Genomic DNA, 18251 nt, shown 5'->3' with positions numbered 1-18251 from the left:
TTGAATCAATTATATTACCATTGATTTGTGGTTGAATTCTCAACATTGCTTCAACATTAACTGAGGGTACAAGAGTGATACTGAAGCAATACTTCGATACTGTGTGGTTATTTTTGTCATTTTACCCTTTTTGACTTATATTATTCATCTTTGGCCTAAATATGTGGAAATGAAGCACATGGTGACAAGTGTACATCACATTTATTTTATGAAGGAAACAAGGGCGGTTTACACTCATAGAGGCTACATATATACAAACCCGATTCCAAAAAAGTTGGGACACTGTACAAATTGTGAATAAAAACAGAATGAAATTTCAGAAACAAATTTCAATATTTTATTCAGAATACAACATAGATGACATATCAAATGTTTAAACTGAGAAAAAGTTGATTTTAAATTTCATGGCATCAACACATCTCAAAAAAAGTTGGGACAAGGCCATGTTTACCACTGTGTGGCATCCCCTCTTCTTTTTATAACAGTCTGCAAATGTCTGGGGACTGAGGAAACAAGTTGCTCAAGTTTAGGAATAGGAATGTTGTCCCATTCTTGTCTAATACAGGCTTCTAGTTGCTCAACTGTCTTAGGTCTTCTTTGTCGCATCGTCCTCTTTATGATGCGCCAAATGTTTTCTAGGGGTGAAAGATCTGGACTGCAGGCTGGCCATTTCAGTACCCGGATCCTTCTTCTACGCAGCCATGATGTTGTAATTGATGCAGTATGTGGTCTGGCATTGTCATGTTGGAAAATGCAAGGTCTTCCCTGAAAGAGACGACGTCTGGATGGGAGCATATGTTGTTCTACAACTTGGATATACCTTTCAGCATTGATGGTGCCTTTCCAGATGTGTAAGCTGCCCATGCCACACGCACTCATGCAACCCCATACCATCAGAGATGCAGCTTCTGAACTGAGCGCTGATAACAACTTGGGTTGTCCTGGTCCTCTTTAGTCCGGATGACATGGCGTCCCAGTTTTCCAAAAAGAACTTCAAATTTTGATTCGTCTGACCACAGAACAGTTTTCCACTTTGCCACAGTCCATTTTAAATGAGCCTTGGCCCAGAGAAAATGCCTGCGCTTCTGGATCATGTTTAGATATGGCTTCTTTTTTGACCTATAGAGTTTTAGCCGGCAACGGCGAATGACACGGTGGATTGTGTTCACCGACACCGATTTATACCCAATCATGTTGCCAATTGACCTAATAAGTTGCAAATTGGTCCTCCAGCTGTTCCTTATATGTACATTTAACTTTTCCGGCCTCTTATTGCTACCTGTCCCAACTTTTTTGGAATGTGTAGCTCTCATGAAATCCAAAATGAGCCAATATTTGGCATGACATTTCAAAATGTCTCACTTTCAACATTAGATATGTTATCTATATTCTATTGTGAATAAAATATAAGTTTATGAGATTTGTAAATTATTGCATTTTATTCACAATTTGTACAGTGTCCCAAGACTCCCAATTTTTTTGGAATCGGGTTTGTATATATACAAGCAGGACAAGCAGCATGAACCACTGAACAAAGAAACTCCAACAATTCTGACATTTACAGTAATGATGTGATTCATCTGGACTGATTTCAGAGTTCAGCTTAGTTTTCCTTCTTTCATTCCTAATATATTTTAGTTATCCAGATTGAATTGATGATGATTTGACTCAATCCTCAATCCATCACTCATCATGACTCACAAACACACACTGATCTTACTGTCTATATGAGGATTCATTACACACATTTATTCTGACATGTTATTTCACTGACAGAAGTTCAGCTGTAGTATTAATGTAATGAAGAGAAAATAAGAGACTCTATAACATCTCACTGTTACTAATTCATCATGAGCTCAAAGCATTATGGGTAGAGTCTCTGTACAGTCTAATCTGATTCATTTACACAGTTTCACAAATGATCTTTTAAAAACCCTAAACCCAAGATAGAGCGGTTGAGTGAATGTGGTCTGGACTGTGTGGATGAGGATCATTGTGTTTCTCTTGACTCTGTAGAAGGACAGAGTTCCTGCACTGTGATCCACATACACTCCTATTCTACTGCTGATGAAGGACTCTAAATCATCATCATCATCATCATCATCCTCATCATACACTCCTATTCTACTGCTGATGATGGGCTTTACAGGGAGTTTGGTCTCGATGTTATTGTGATTGAATGAGTAACTGAAGAAAGAGCAGAACAAACTCCAGGACTGATCATTATATCCAAACCAACACTCATTACCTCCCTTCCTGCTGATGCTCTTATATGACACTGATATATACACACGTCCACTCCACTCAATCTCCCAGTAACAGCGTCGATCACACACACTCTCTCTACACAACACCTGAGACACAAAATCAAATCTGTCTGGATGATCAGGATACGACTGCTCTGTGTCATTGTTAGTAATCATTCTGTTCTCCTCAGTCAGACAGAGGTTTTCACTCGCTGTGTTCAGATCCAGAGTGAGCTGATGGGAATCTGATGGAGATAAAACACATCAGAATCAGGAATTATGAATCTGATCTTTTAATGTATCTGAACTCTTCGTGTTCAATATATCAGCAGTGTCTCAGTACAGTTTACCAGATATCCTGTACAAATCATCATTTACATGATCAACTATAAAACTCTTCTGTCATGTTTTTTTTCTTATTCTACAGGAAGAACATGAACACACTCAGTGAGTTTTTCTGCTTGTTTTCTTAGTGACTTACATTGTAGGAAGTCGTTCCTGGTCCTGGGAATGTTGCTGAAAGTGACTGTGGAAATCAACAGACATGAAGAGTGTGAGTATCATGTCAATCTGTAAGAAAGGCAGCACAGATTACAGAATAATCGTGTATGCACATCTCTGGTGGATGTTAATGCACTCCAACACTGCCTAAGCCATGCAATGAGTCAAGCGCTCTGTCACATGCAGATTCACTCAAGATAGAGAAGCGAGTGCTGAGCTGCTGGGAGTTTTCACCATGTTCAGTGTTTTATACTTATATTGTGTGCATTAATGACAAAAAGTAAGTGTTACTCTCTTCATCTGTTAGTTAGTAATTAAGATTATTAGCAAAAACATGTCATTTTCGTGTGTGTCTCTTTAAATTTCTTTAAATTAAGAACATCAGAGCTGCACACATGCAGGAACAGTCTTCTGTTCAACAGGCACTGCAGTTGACAGTAGACAGCGTCAAGAGGGTCTTTACTAAGATCAACCCACGGAAGGCTGCTGGGCCTGACCAGATCCCAGGTTGTGTACTAAAAGGGTGCTCAGAGCAATTAAAGGAGGTTTTTTGTGATATATTTAACATCTCTCTCAGCCAGGCCAGTGTACCCACCTGTCTAAAAAGTGCCATTATTATTCCACTTCCAAAAAAGTCCAATCCATCATCAATGAACGACTATCGTCCAATAGCCTTGACCCCCATTGTCATGAAGTGTTTTGAGCGGCTAGTGATAAGTCATATCAGGTCTTGTCTCCCAATAAATCTGGACCCGCTTCAGTTAAACAGTCGAACCGCTCTACTGAGGACGCAATCTCCACCCTGCTCCACCTTACATTGACACACCTGGAGAACAAGAACACCTACGCCAGGATTTTACTAATTGACTTCAGCTCAGCATTTAATACCATCTTGCCTGGTGGAAAAGTTGTTGCTGCTGGGCCTGGATTCAGGTGTGTGTATGTGGATTATAAACTTTCTGACAGAGAGACAACAGACAGTCAGAGTTGGCAGTTTAACATCTAAAACAGTAACTTTGAGCACAGGCACGCCACAAGGGTGTGTTTTGAGTCCTTTATTGTTCACGCTGTGACTGTACTGTCAGTTTTAACAGCAATCATGTCATCAAGTTCGCAGATGATACCACTGTTGTCAGCCTTATTACCGATAATGATGAGTCAGCATACAGGGAAGATGTGGAGAAACTCACAGCCTGGTGCACAACGCATAACTTGGCCCTCAATACCAACAAGACAAAAGAGATAGTCATAGACTTCAGGAGGGCTAGCCAACATCACCATCTCCCTCTAACAAGCAAAACATTTTCATGTGTGAAAATAAAATAAATTCCCATGCATCCAGGCCAAAAGCCAAGGGCGGGGACATGTGTAAACACAACAATAAAAATGAAACCAAAATATTCCCCATTGAAGTTGCAATTCCTTTCTTCGCCACTGAGCATACTCACTGCGTGATTTTATCCACAATAGAGAAGGGTTACAGACTCTTAATTCGCTGTAAATCCACCAAGTTTCAATGGAGTGGTTATGTCAACAGCACATGGGGAATCAGCTCAGATTTTAGAGAAAAACGCATCTCTTGTGAGCAAAAGAGTAATAAGAATGGTGCCGGGAGAGGAAAGCCATCAAGGATTTTACTCCCGGTATTTCATGATTCCAAAGAAAGGTGGAGGTCTCCATCCTATTTTAGATTTGCAGACCCTGAACAAACACCAAACAACCATGAGATACATGTTCAAAATGCTTGGATTAAGGACCCCGTCCCAAACGTTGTGTCATGGAGATTGGTTCACATCGATAGATTTCAAGGACGCTTATTTCCACATAGACATTGTCTCTTTCTTGTCAGATGTTATCTGCTTTCTGCAGGAACTATTAGATAAAGGTAAAGCCTTTTCGACAGTTAAGGTCTATCTTTCAGCCATCTCAGAATGTCATGTGGGGCTGGACTCGGGTATGATAAGCCAGCACCCCTTGATATGTCAATTTATGAGGGAGGTCTAAGTCTCTGATCCCATCCTGCGATTTATCGGTGGTTCTAGACATGCTCTTCCAGCCCCATTTTGACCCATTAGAGAGTATTGATTTACCAACTCTCCCACCACATTTAAATTTAAAATGAATCATGATGATTCGTCACCCTGGGTCACATGACTGTAAACAATTCAATTACTTCCTTAAAGTGAAGTGACCATTGCATGATGTTACCTTTCCTAAAGGACTTGTGGAAGGGCCACATTTCAATGCCTTTTTTTGTGCGTATGCAAATTTTATACATCAGGCCCTAGAACTTTACCTTTCTCAGAGATCTTCTTGAGCTCCTCTTTGCAGAAATCCTCCAGTTTGTATTTCAGCTGAAGAACAGATTCTCTCACTTCATCAAAAGAGGAGAGAGAACTGAAGGGATCATCATTTACGTCTGTAGATTCAGGAGGAGCTGAGAGAGACTGGAAACTCTACAGAAAACAGAAATCAAAGATCATCACCTCCACACTTCAGACAATAACCTGCACTACTGTCAGTTTTGAGCAGCTCTTGTTGATCAGTTTGCAGATTATTTTATTTTGATAAACATTACTCAAAATTTGTAGTGTAAGTCAAAGATTGTAAAAAGATAAGTAAAGAGATGATGTGAAATCTTACTGGGTGAAACTAGTACCATCAAGTTCATGGATTTCACATTGTTGTAAAATAAAGTTTAATTTAATTTAATTTTAAGAGATTTCCAGAGCTGAAATGCATTTGTAAGTGTGTCTCTCTCAAAAGAAGATGATCAGATGAGAGTCTGACTGATGATTATATAATAACCGAACACACAGATCAACACTTCAGTCAACGGCTCATTCTGCTCTCATGAAATGTTTCTCTGTGAGTCTCTTGCTCAAGTCTGCTTTGATTCTGTTCATCTAGATCTTTGTTACCTGCAGGAAATGGATGTGATCCTGTGTGTGTGAAAGCTGCTCCAGCTCAGCGTCTCTCCTCCTCAGATCATTGATCTCCTGCTGCAATCGCTCCAGTCGTCCTTCAGCTCGACTCACTGCAGTCTTTTCCTGATCTCTGATCCGCTGTGTGGCCTCAGAGCGGCTTCTCTCAATGGAGCAGATGAGCTCAGTGAAGATCCTCTCACTGTCCTCCACTGCTGTCTGTGCAGAGCTCTGTTAGGACACACATCACAATCACACAGTGGCTTCAGTGAGTCCTGACTGAGACTTCTCAAACTTCTCTTCTTCTCCAGACTCACCTTATGAGACTCCACAGCCTCTCTCAGCTGCTGGAGATCTTTCTCTCTCTGCTGGATCCTCTGCTGGAACCACCTCTGTGTCTCCTTCAGCTGGTGCTAAAGGACAAACCAATGACAGGAGAAACATCACATAAATCATCAAGTAAACAGATATGAATCCAGTATCATTGAAGTGGTGAGATTGAGGGGTTAAAGATCTTTCATAAGATTATAGGTTCAATCATAAGTATCAGCATTAGTTCACCCAGAAATGTAAATGTGTTCATTGTTTAATCATCCTCATGTCTTTACAAACTTGATTTCATTACACAAAAGAAGATTTTCTGAAGAATGTCTCAGTTTCTAGAGCCCAAATCAAATATGATGATGCATCAATAACATCAAACCTCACTGGCTCATGCATGTCACGAGTCTAAACATGCCATCATATTTGATTTTTCATAGCGCTTCAGAAGACTTTGCCTGTGTCTCAATGTGCATACTATCCATCCTAAATAGTATGTGACATTAGGAATATTCAATACTATTTAGGGTGGATAGTATGCACATTGGGATGCAGGGCTAGACTACCCCATTGGAGTTGTATGGATTTCTTTTATGCTACCTTAATGTCCTTTTTGAAGACTGAAACTTTTGGATCCTATTGACTTTCAATATATGCACAGATGAGACATTCCTTAAGATACCTTCTTTTGTGTTCCTCAGAGAAAAAAAAGTCATACCAGTTTGGAATAACATGAGTAAATGATGAATGCACATTTTTTTGGGTGAACTACTGGTTTAAAGGCGTCCTATTATGCTTTTTCCCCAAGTGTCATCTTTCTTTAGTGTGTAATGTTGCTGTCTGTGCATGAAAAAGCTCTGCTAAGTATCAAAGTTTCTCCAGCTGGAGTTGTTCTCTATATCAGTGCGCACTGTTTCTGAACTCTTGAGTTTTCTTCCAGGAACAAAAATGTCAGAATATCCCTCATTTAATTAATTCCTGTCCAAGGCATACACACAGCTCCTCCTCAATTTCTCTCATTCTCCCTCTACATAGTATCATTATTGGGGGGTTGAGCTCAAGCCGAGCCTCAGCTGTCATTATCGGACAACATGTTTATTTCAATAAAACACACGTAACAGATGATAGTGTTGATGATTTACATTGAATACGAGCAAGAGTGAGCCTGCAGTGTAATGCACATAGCAAGTGCAATCAGGGCGGCAAATTAAAGGGTTAGTTCACCCAAAAATGAAAATAATGTAATTTATTACTCACCCTCATGCCGTTCCACACCCATAAGACCTTCGTTAATCTTCAGAACACAAATTAAGATATTTTAGATGAAATCCGATGGCTCAGTGAGGCCTCCATAGGGAGCAATGACATTTCCTCTCTCAAGATCCATTAATGTACTAAAAACATATTTAAATCAGTTCATGTGAGTACAGTGGTTCAATATTAATATTATAAAGCAATGAGAATATTTTTGAAGCGCCAAAAAAACAAAATAACGACTTATATAGTGATGGCCGATTTCAAAACACTGCTTCAGGAAACTTCTGAGCGTTATGAATCTTTTGTGTCGAATTAGCAGTGATTTACGTGATTTCAGCAGTTTGGCGGTTTGACACGTGATTCGAATCATGATTCGACACAAAAGATTCATAACGCTCTGAATCTTGGGTGAGTAAATGATGACAACATTTTCATTTTGGGTGAACTATCCCTTTAAGGTCTTATTAAGCATTTATCTCTAGGTATATGTATATTGTGTAAGCATCTTGCATGATTATCTCATGTCGGACATGATTGGAGTCAACATTTTTCATGAAATACAATCTTTTATAGTTTTACACATTTTACTCAGTAAACCTTCTGAACGACGCCTTCCTGGTGTCAAGTCTTGCTATTGAGTAATGTTTAGCTTGCTGAGTACAAAACCAGAACAAAGTTCATACCTTTTTCTCTGTCCTCTGTGCTGCAGCTGCTAGAGTATCATTGTTTGTATGTTCATCCATCGTACACAGCACACACTTCTGGTCAGTGTGACAGAAAACCTCAAGGATCTTGTCATGTTTCTGGCAGATCATCTCCTGCAGTCGTCCAGTGGCATCAGTCAGATTGTGCCTCTTTCCTTTAAACCAACTCTCATGTTGTTCAAGGTGATTCTGACAGTAAGAGTTCAGACACACCAGACAGAACTTGACGGCTTTGTGTTTTCTTCCAGTACAGACATCACACTGCACATCTCCAGCTCCAGCGAAACAGTCAGCAGGAAGTTTAGTCTTCTTCAGTTTCTCCACCACTTCAGCCAGCATGGTGCTTTTAGCTAAAGCAGGTCTTGAACTGAAGGTCTGTCTGCACTGAGGGCAGCTGTAGACTCTCTTCTGATCCTCCTGATCCCAGCAGTCTGTAATACAGCTCTTACAATAACTGTGTCCACAGGGAATGGCCACTGGATCCTTCAGGAGATCCAGACACACTGGACACAGGAACTCATCCTGATCCACTGAAATTCTGGCTTCTGCCATTTTACTGCATGAATACAGAGACACAAACACAACAGCTCAACTACACTTCAACAGTCAAATACACTTCGGGTGAATCCAGTTTCCTGGTTCTGTGTTTAAGTGACGTGTGTAAAAGTCTAAAGGTCACAGAAAATAAAACGTCCACTAGATGTGATTCTTATAGAGAGAGACTCAAAATATAAGGGTAACACTTTAGAACACTGATACTTTATTAATGAATAACTACACAGAAACAAACGAGTAACGCATTATCAACACTCTAGTAACTACTATTAACTAACAAGAAACTCTGATGAATGAATTAGTAAGTAATAGTGCTCAGATGAAGGTGGTAGTTCACTATTGGCTAATCAGTAACTACTGTTTTTTCATTCCTCCCAGAGAACTACTAAAAACTACTATATACAAGTTCATAATTAATGTAAATGATGCATAATGTATAATTAATTACAAAGTGAAGATCATGGTAACCCACTAGTAATGACTGAAGTATTATCAAATACTTCAGAAGGAATTACTAATTATTTGGATCAGTATTCTAAAGTGAGAAACATGATAACTCTCTAGTAACTACTGTAGTCATTGTAAACTTCTGATGTTTTTGTAAGGTTTTGGGATAGTAATGATTACTGATTAGCTAACAGTGAAGTACCACATTCAACTGAGTGCAATTACTGTACATAATAATTCATTAATCAGAGTTTCTTGTTAGTTAACAGTAGTTACTAGAGTGTTAATAATGCATTATTCATTTGTTCCTGAGTAGTTATTCATTAATGAAGGATCAGTGTTCTTAAGTGTTTCCTTTTTTTTACTCCATTTAATAATTTTTAAGTGAACTCTTGAAAACAACTGCCACAGGTAATCGGACATTATTTATTTATTTATAAAAGATTTATTTTTGGCATTGTATCATAGATTCAAATCTAATCAAAATATTTATTGCATTTATGATGAAAAGGTTCAGCACCTAAGGCTATATCGCTATTGCCTCAGTTGGTTGACAGTTTCTTTGGGTGGATTGCTGAGGTGGATTGGCAGCAACAGCAATTAGGTTTGTTTATGATTTGATCTTAGTGATTTAGGAATCCTCTTGAGTACTCCTAACATATTTCACAGATTTAGGAGCTAGTTTTAGTGCTAAAATGTGAAATAAAACGTGCAAAATTAGGCTCCTAAAATTAGGACTGACACACCGATTATTTTTAAGAGTTTTCTAAATCTGCAAGTTAGGAGCTACTTTTAGCCTTAAGATGTTTTGTGAATACAGCCCCTGATCTCTAGGTTTTCTCAGAGGAGAGCTATGTTTGAAATTTGTCCATCTTGAACATCACCAGAATTATCTGCTAATAAGGGTAATACTCTGGTACACTGGAGGGATCATCTGAATTGGGTTTCCAGTTTTACCTTGAATGATTGTAGAGATCTGATATCAGAACATGAGGACGTGATTCCATCAAAGAATAAAATCATGGCTGAGGTTATCATAATTCATGCCTGAAAGGGTTTAAATTAATACGTGTCCATAATGGAGGCCAATGCAGTTAATAAAGCTTCAGGATGACCCAAGTAAAGTGCATTACAATAATCTAGTCTCGACCTAATAAAGGCATGGATAAGCCTTTCCGTATCAGGCAAAGATAGAGAAGGTTGAAGTCTGACAACGTTTCTGAGATGGAAAAATGTAGATTTTGAAACCATTTTAATATGGGCATCGGATGACAATTGTGAATCAAAAATAACACCTAGATTTCACACCTGTAATGCTGGAGACAGTAAGTCAGAATCAGTGAGCAGATTGAGACTGTTATATTTGTGCAAATCTGCTGACATACCAACAAGTAACAGCTCAGTTTTTGATTCGTTAAGTTTAAGATAATTGTCATGCATCCACACCTTTATTTCATCCAGGCAGGTGGTAAGAGCTGTGATTGCGAGATTAGGGACCAGAAGTGAGACATGTCATCAGAAAGACAGATACTTATACTTTTATTTTGATTGTCTTAAATGTGATAGGGTTACCAGCACCTTCATTAATCAGCCAACTGCGCCTGTGTCCTCTCTCACCAGATGTCACGATGATAATGTATGACGACTTTCAGGCAAATGTTTGCTCACGACAAGTTCTAAAATTGGTAAAGAATACAAATTCATTGAGCAGTACCTGTTTAATTGTGAATGTAATGCTTTTTTGCATTGTCCAGCCCAGCTTACGTTGGCACAATAGTTAGGATAATGATAGCTGATCATGACTTCAAAGCAAGTGTAGTGGGATGAACGGTGTGCGTTCTTTAAATTGGCCACAAGTGCACGAATTGTCCAATCATATACTTTCACGGCTATATAAAAGGGGACTTTTAAAGCACTATTGTGTGTTTGCTCACCGCTGTGCGTCACTGCCCGAGGCCCGCCCATTCCGGTTTTTGGCTCTTTCCGTCTGTCAGGTATGCGTTTGCTAACTAGTGAGCATTAGAATGCGTGTCTGAGGTAACTGGTTTTATTTGGGTTGTAGTTTCCGACGAAAATCATTCATAGTGTTTGGTTGGCGGCTGCCCTCTCACTCAACATGCTCCTGCTGTGATTATATCCTTTTGTGGGTTTGATGTCCGAGTGTGCGTGCGGACTGACTCGTGACTATAGCGACAATATGGAGGTATGTGTAACTATCACTAAGGTCTATACTATTTTTACGTGGTAAGTAATTTAATGTTTTTAGTTATTTATTTTTTTTTATTTTTTTTTTTAGGAAGAATAGCTGATTTTAGGACCCATTGCACGTCGTGCAGCCTGTGGGGCGACATTCTTTGATGCTGCTGTTTTGTTTACGTTTGTTTCTGTGATCTGTCTCCGACTATTCAAAGCGGAGTAAAGTTAGTTTTGTTTTGGATATTCGTCGCACATTCAGCAATAAACGGCAATAACTCCAAAACGACACGCTCCCCCAAAATCTAAACGGTATTATCGTTAAAAGGGCAAAGCTAGTAATGTTTCACAAGCTTTCTTTTCATTATTTTTGCTCGATCTAACGAGCAATGACCCGCCAAAGCCGTCGCAATGTGAGTTACGGCAAGAAGACTCGCTCTTGGCTGAGCTGTAAGTTGGGGACCGTGGGGAAAGTGCAAGTTTTCTTCGTTTTTTGCTATAACTCGGTGAGTGGTGTTTTTCTAATAGCTCTTTTGTTAAAAGTCCTATAAACATGAGACCAGTGTCATTCAGTAAAAGGGGACAGGGGACAACTTTCACAACCTCTTTTTTACCCCTACTGGTGGAAAAGGGAACTGCATGTCCAAAATTAACTTTCTTTTTGTAATAGCTTTGTCCACCGGGGAGACAGAGACATCAAACCAGTGTCATTCAGTAGAGGGGGACAGGGGACAACTTTCACAACCTCTTTTTTACCCCTACTGGTGGAAAAGGGAACTGCAACTCAAAATTAACTTTCTTTTTGTAATAGCTTTGTCCCTCAGTGAGACAGAGACATCAAACCAGTGTCATTCAGTAGAGGGGGACAGGGGACATCTTTCACAACATTTATTTTTTACCCCTACTGGTGGAAAAGGAAATTGCATGTTCAAAATTAACTTTCTTTTTGTAATAGCTTTGTCCACCGGGGAGACAGAGACATCAAACTAGTGTCATTCAGTAGAGGGGGACAGGGGACAACTTTCACAACCTCTTTTTTACCCCTACTGGTGGAAAAGGGAACTGCAACTCAAAATTAACTTTCTTTTTGTAATAGCTTTGTCCCTCAGTGAGACAGAGACATCAAACCAGTGTCATTCAGTAGAGGGGGACAGGGGACAACTTTCACAACCTCTTTTCGTACCCCTACTGGTGAAAAAGGGAGCTTTAGTACCTTGATTTGTGATAGTTGTTCTGAATATTTGTTGGATTGTCACCATTGTTCATACGCTGAATCTTGATGTCTGTGTCTACATCATCTTGTCCAAAGAATTTCTAAATATAATTTATTAATAATAATAATAATAATAAATAACAATCAGAAAAAAAATAATAATTTAAAAAGTCAAGGGTCAAGAGCCTAAGTAAAGCAAATGCAACAACAACAACAAAAACATCAACATCTTAACCTCATTTAATTCTTAAGAAGTTTTATATTAAAGAAAGTCAGTCTGGTTTGTAATAAGTAAAGATGCTGACATCTAGAGAGATCTGTTAGTGTTTTTGTTTTTTTTTAACTTAAAATTAGGAGATGAATTAGGATATTTTATTTTGTTTTTTAACTTAAAATTAGGAGATGAATTAGGATATTTTATTTAGTTTTTTTAACTTAAAATTAGGAGATGAATTAGGATATTTTATTTTGTTTTTTAACTTAAAATTAGGAGATGAATTAGGATATTTTATTTAGTTTTTTTAACTTAAAATTAGGAGATGAATTAGGATATTTTACCTTAATTGTACAGTTTTTGTTTGGCAAATGCTTCTGCCAGTCACTGAGTGTTTCTTTTTTAATGATGTTTAACTGTTATTTTCATTAATGGTAAATGTTTGGCACACTTTGCTGCCATGTATTTTACTATTTTTTTTTTTTACATTTATTTTTTACAGTATACATTACCAAGCAGTGATATATTATATATTTATAATCCAGTTAGATAGTAAGGATTTAAATTAACCACCACTGTAAATACTACATGGTATTCTGAACCTACATTTCAGGATGTATTTTCATATTTGTACTGGTATAGTTTTAAGTGAAAGGATGCCCAATGCTATTTTTGAAAGGACAATATAGACAGAAAGTGTATATTTATTATCATAAAATGACAAATGCTTTATGCATACCATTGATTAATACATATATTTTAACTAAATGTGAAACAGTCACTATTGTGCATTGAGTTTAACTTTCACTACTTGTAGGCTAATGAGTGAAGATACATTTGACAAATACTATGTCACTACTATTGTAATGAGATGTAAGGGTATAAATTTAATTTTCCTAAATGTTTTCAGGTTATCGAAAGCTACATCCAAACCTTGTTAAATTCCAAAGGTTATGGAAAGTACATCTTTTTATTCAACCACTTCTCTGCCGGTGTTGTTGTGTTTGGGGAGAGATCTGCCATGTCCAGGCACAGTTTCCGAAAGGTCAGACTTTACGGTTGTTCTTCTGTGCAAAATGAAAAGGTCAAAAGGACAAGTACAATAATATAATATAATATTTCAACTCGTTTGAAGGTCAACTTTGAAAAATATGACGCCATAATCGGATTTATGCAAGTAAACAAGAACCACTGGAAATTTCTGGTGTGTAAAACCATTGTTAAACCATAGTTCATTACTTATGTATATGAAAAACTAACCAAACTATATGTTTTAACAGTACCTCAATAGGACATCACAGAAGGTTTTAGTGGTGGATCCACAAGGGTTAGATGAAGCTAAAGAATCCGAACTTGCTGCCGAAAGATTCAGGTATTGTATTATATTATTCCCTTTTTTAAATTATCATACAATACATTATCATATGAACTAATATAACTAAATTTGATAATATACAATTCTCACGTGTAGAACATACTTCAAAATGCGGCAAATACTGTATGGTAAGACGGACTGGGTGGATGTGGCATGGACACATGGTGTGTTGAAGCACACCATTCAAAAAGACAGTTGTAGCTGTGGTGTTTATGTCATGCAGGTAGCTATACAATTTAGAACCTTAGAACACTAATTTTTGCATAACCTCAAATGTGTAATATTTAAATTTCTTATTCTTTAATGGCTAATGTATTTTGCAAGTTTGTTTAATGATATTTATGTTACCCAACAGATGGCTAAGGAGGTAGTGGAGTCATTTCCAGAGACACCATCTAAAATCAGGATACCTTCTAGCCAGCATATCCTATCTGAGCTGCGTAAGGAGATGGCAGTAACCATCCTAGAAGCATCAGGTATGTATTTTAAGCACACATTAATGAGAATCATGCACAAATCTTTCAGTATGAGTGCTCTTTCACTACATATATGGGCATGAAAAGCCAAGCCTCCTACAAAATGATCTAAAGTCAACAAATCATTTGCAAAATATACTTAATTCATATTTTATATATTTCATTATGTACATTATTAATATATTAAGATAAGGCTATATACTGTACAATTAGTGATTTAATTCCTTGTTACTGTAATTAACAAGATTACTTTAATTAATTACATTTAATTAATTAGCTCATATGTGAACAGTTAGATGTTTTTTTATGCTTTGTTAACAACTTATTAACCGCAAAATGTTAGCACTTTGGATTAGGTTAGGGTAGGTCCTTTTCATATTTCTGGGGTTCTCAAAAGTGGAAGTATTCATAGTTGGGTTAACTTTTATAGCGGTGAATGAGAGACTTTCATGACTAAACCACTAACTAAGCTCATATTAAATGTCAAGATTTATTTTTATTTTTTGGTTCAAATGTATTAACCATAATAAATTGTCATAATTTTCCATGACCTAATGTAAAGTGAAAAATATTTACTTATTTAGATGTTTACAAGGAATAAAAAGCATTATCTTAGTCTTTACATATGACCTAATTATAAAATTTTGATTTATACCCTGACAATGAGTGAAGAACTCACTATATATTAATCTATTAATACATTAACAGTTAAGAGAATACAATATACAAACCAGGAGTTAATTATTTAATTTGCAATTGATTTGTAAGCACTTGATTAGTTTATATACTTAGTAAGAAGTGTCAGCATTTTTTTTTTTTTTTTCACAGGGCCAGAGTACAAAACAAAGTTGCTAATTACAGCTTATCACAGTTTTCTTAAATATACACCTTCATTGGACCATAATGTAAGAATATTTATAGTCTTGTAATCAGAGGCCATTTCAGTTTTAGGTTCTTACTGGCTGAAATTTAATTTTTAATGTTATTAAATTATTTTAATATTAATTAATTTTTTTAAAATATATCTATCTATCAAAAAATTAGAGCATTTAAAATAGAACACTGATTTGTGAGAATGTAATTACAGTGTTCAACCCCAAGGATCATTGCTCCTTTTGTGGACAAGAGTCTCCTGCTGGACGTGTGGGTCTGAACACATGGGTTTGTGTCCTTTATTATGAAACAATTCTTATTAGATAAGCTATTTGACATAGATCTTATGTGTTAAACTATTACATCTACTTATATAATTAGTATGCAGATAATTAAATAATTAGTATGGAGTCAACCTTGAAATGACATTAAAGCAAATGTTCTGTAGTACTTTGTATTAAGTAAATAAAGATCATATATTTTCATTATTTCAATTTCCCCCACCAGATTCAGTGCAGCAGCTTTGCAAGATGGTACCACGCAGTCTGTGTCAACATTACCAAAAAAGGTGTACGAAAACTAAAAAGAGCACTGTGGTTGTGTGCTTTCTGTAAGTAAACACTACTAAATCCTTTGAGACAAAAGATGTAAAAAGATATTGTTTAATTTTGTATGGTTTTCATTTTATGTTGAATGTTTGCATAAACACGAGTTCTGTCAAAATGGCTGTTGTCCTGACAATTTTTGGGGTGAGGTCTGGGAACCTATTAACAGCATTCATATTTTTATGTGCTGTTCCATATTCAACCAGTAGGGTCAAGTCAAGTCTCCTTTATTTATGTTTCATTTTTTTACAGTACAGATTGTTTAAAGCCAGCTTTACAGTATTAACAGCAAAAATCTGCATTATGTAAATTTTGACATTGTAAGGATATAAATAAGGTATAATCTGTACATGCAGTTCCATTTTTCACTAGTAGGGGTAAAAAAAGAGGTTGTGAAAGTTGTCTACTGTCCCCCTGTACTGAATGACACTGATTTGATGTCTCTGTCTCTCTGATGAACAAAGCTATTACAAAAAGAATGTTAATATTAGACATGCAGTTCCCTTTTCCACCAGTAGGGGTAAAAAATAAATGTTGTGAAAGTTGTCTACTGTCCCCCTGTACTGAATGACACTGGTTTGATGTCTCTGTCTCTCTGATGAACAAAGCTATTACAAAAAGAATGTTAATATTAGACATGCAGTTCCCTTTTCCACCAGTAGGGGTAAAAAAAGAGGTTGTGAAATTTGTCCCCTGTCCCCCTTTACTGAATAACACTGGTTTGATGTCTCTATCTCACTGATAAACAAAGCTATTACAAAAAGAATGTTAATATTAGACATGCAGTTCCCTTTTCCACCAGTAGGGGTAAAAAAAGAGGTTGTGAAATTTGTCCCCTGTCCCCCTTTACTGAATAACACTGGTTTGATGTCTCTATCTCACTGATAAACAAAGCTATTACAAAAAGAATGTTAATATTAGACATGCAATACCCATTTCAGCCAGTAGGGGTAAAAGGAGAGGTTGTGAAAGTTGTCCCCTGTCCCCCTCTACTGAATGACACTGGTTTGATGTCTCTGTCTCCCCGGTGGACAAAGCTATTACAAAAAGAAAGTTAATTTTGGACATGCAGTTCCCTTTTCCACCAGTAGGGGTAAAAAAGAGGTTGTGAAAGTTGTCCCCTGTCCCCTTTTACTGAATGACACTGGTCTCATGTTTATAGGACTTTTAACAAAAGAGCTATTAGAAAAACACCACTCACCGAGTTATAGCAAAAAACGAAGAAAACTTGCACTTTCCCCACGGTCCCCAACTTACAGCTCAGCCAAGAGCGAGTCTTCTCGCCGTAACTCACATTGCGACGGCTTTGGCGGGTCATTGCTCGTTAGATCGAGCAAAAATAATGAAAAGAAAGCTTGTGAAACATTACTAGCTTTGCCCTTTTAACGATAATACCGTTTAGATTTTGGGGGGGCGTGTCGTTTTGGAGTTATTGCCGTTTATTGCTGAATGTGTGACGAATATCCAAAACAAAACTAACTTTACTCCGCTCTATTCAAGGTCACCATCGGCGCGATAGTGCGCTGTTCATCGGTCCATCTCGTTGGGTCAGCGCTTTTGTTTGGTTCATTTGTTTTATTGTTTTCTTTGGATTTGATGTTTATTTGGATGTGTTGTAATTGCTCTTTGTGTATTTTGTTGTTCAAGTTTATTTTTCAGTTATTAATTTGTTTACTTGGTTTATTTTGTTGATTATTTGTGTTATTCATTTGTATGTATTTTTTTGTTTCATTTTGTTGTTTAATATGTATTTTGCTCATGTTTTGTTGATTATATCAGTATGGCACTGGGAGCGAACATCTCCCATTGAGACTGTTCCTAACCTTCATCAGTAGGTCTTGATCTTCTGGTCTCATACTTATAGTCCTATCTGTTTGTTACTGTAATTAAAGTTTCTTCTTCTTCTTCTTCTTATTATTATTATTATTATTATTATTATTATTATTATTATTATTATTATTAATAATAATATCATTTTCTCTTGTTTGAGGTTTTGGGTTAATTTTTGCTTCTTGTTGTAGGAACCGAGGCTTCAGGCAGGTCGCTGGTTGGCCCTCGTGTGCGGTGGTGGGACTCTGTCACGGAGTGCTGTGTGTTCACGCTTGACGTGTGTGTGTGTGTGTAGTGAGACCTGTGCACCTGGTGGTAAGATCTTTTGCGATTATTGTAGCCGTGTGCTCCTCACACTATACCTGCCCTAGGTAAGCCTCGGTTTCCCTTTGGTTGTTTTTGTTTTCTTTGTTTTTTTTTCTTTTTTTTTTCATCCATCTCCACATAAAATATGCCCAGCCTGCAGGAATGTTTTAAGATTTGTGCTTGATTATTGTTGAAATAAAGCTTTGTATTT

At 37.1% G+C, this 18251-nt stretch overlaps 2 protein-coding genes across 7 annotated transcripts; one reads left to right on the top strand and one right to left on the bottom strand.

The window, feature by feature from the left end:
• Nucleotides 1-227: 227 nt before the first annotated feature.
• Nucleotides 228-8545, bottom strand: LOC137024016 (tripartite motif-containing protein 16-like). Its single transcript, XM_067391170.1, has 6 exons — nucleotides 7933-8545; nucleotides 5989-6084; nucleotides 5669-5902; nucleotides 5044-5203; nucleotides 2728-2772; nucleotides 228-2491 (listed from the first exon to the last, which is right to left on the bottom strand). Exons 1-6 carry the CDS (start codon nucleotides 8503-8505, stop codon nucleotides 1899-1901), a joined length of 1701 nt encoding a protein of 566 aa, XP_067247271.1. The 5' UTR covers nucleotides 8506-8545; the 3' UTR covers nucleotides 228-1898.
• Nucleotides 8546-10912: 2367 nt separating this feature from the next.
• LOC137024713 (uncharacterized) lies at nucleotides 10913-18193 on the top strand. Of its 6 annotated transcripts, none has more exons than XM_067392548.1 (9): nucleotides 10913-10949; nucleotides 11018-11158; nucleotides 13486-13620; nucleotides 13711-13779; nucleotides 13856-13947; nucleotides 14047-14173; nucleotides 14306-14426; nucleotides 15514-15587; nucleotides 15807-18193. In XM_067392548.1, the coding sequence occupies exons 2-9, from the start codon at nucleotides 11108-11110 to the stop codon at nucleotides 15915-15917; spliced, it is 780 nt and encodes a 259-aa protein (XP_067248649.1). In that variant the 5' UTR covers nucleotides 10913-10949; nucleotides 11018-11107; the 3' UTR covers nucleotides 15918-18193. The 6 variants fall into 6 exon arrangements, 5 of the variants coding, with proteins under 5 accessions (XP_067248649.1, XP_067248650.1, XP_067248648.1 ...); XR_010895739.1 differs by having other exon boundaries at nucleotides 10920-11158; nucleotides 15807-17735; nucleotides 17926-18193; XM_067392549.1 differs by adding an exon at nucleotides 15255-15331 and having other exon boundaries at nucleotides 10920-11158; nucleotides 15807-15944.
• The last annotated feature ends 58 nt before the right edge of the window (nucleotides 18194-18251 follow it).

This window comes from Chanodichthys erythropterus, chromosome 8 (assembly GCF_024489055.1).
Source record: "Chanodichthys erythropterus isolate Z2021 chromosome 8, ASM2448905v1, whole genome shotgun sequence".
NCBI lineage: Eukaryota > Metazoa > Chordata > Actinopteri > Cypriniformes > Xenocyprididae > Chanodichthys > Chanodichthys erythropterus.
The sequence above is the reverse complement of the archived record's forward strand: the minus strand, read 5'-3'. Positions and strand labels throughout refer to the sequence as shown.

Excerpts from the sequence above, each read along its gene's own strand:
- LOC137024016 (XM_067391170.1), bottom strand. The coding sequence starts at position 8,505 with ATGGCAGAAGCCAGAATTTCAGTGGATCAGGATGAGTTCCTGTGTCCA. Across the intron at positions 2,773-5,043 it reads CAAGAAGATCTCTGAGAAAG|TCACTTTCAGCAACATTCCC; the intron begins GTAAAGTTCTAG and ends TGATTTCCACAG. Across the intron at positions 2,492-2,727 it reads CAGGAACGACTTCCTACAAT|ATTCCCATCAGCTCACTCTG; the intron begins GTAAGTCACTAA and ends TATCTCCATCAG.
- LOC137024713 (XM_067392548.1), top strand. The coding sequence starts at position 11,108 with ATGTCCGAGTGTGCGTGCGGACTGACTCGTGACTATAGCGACAATATG. Across the intron at positions 13,621-13,710 it reads CCAGGCACAGTTTCCGAAAG|GTCAACTTTGAAAAATATGA; the intron begins GTCAGACTTTAC and ends ACTCGTTTGAAG. Across the intron at positions 14,174-14,305 it reads GTGGTGTTTATGTCATGCAG|ATGGCTAAGGAGGTAGTGGA; the intron begins GTAGCTATACAA and ends GTTACCCAACAG.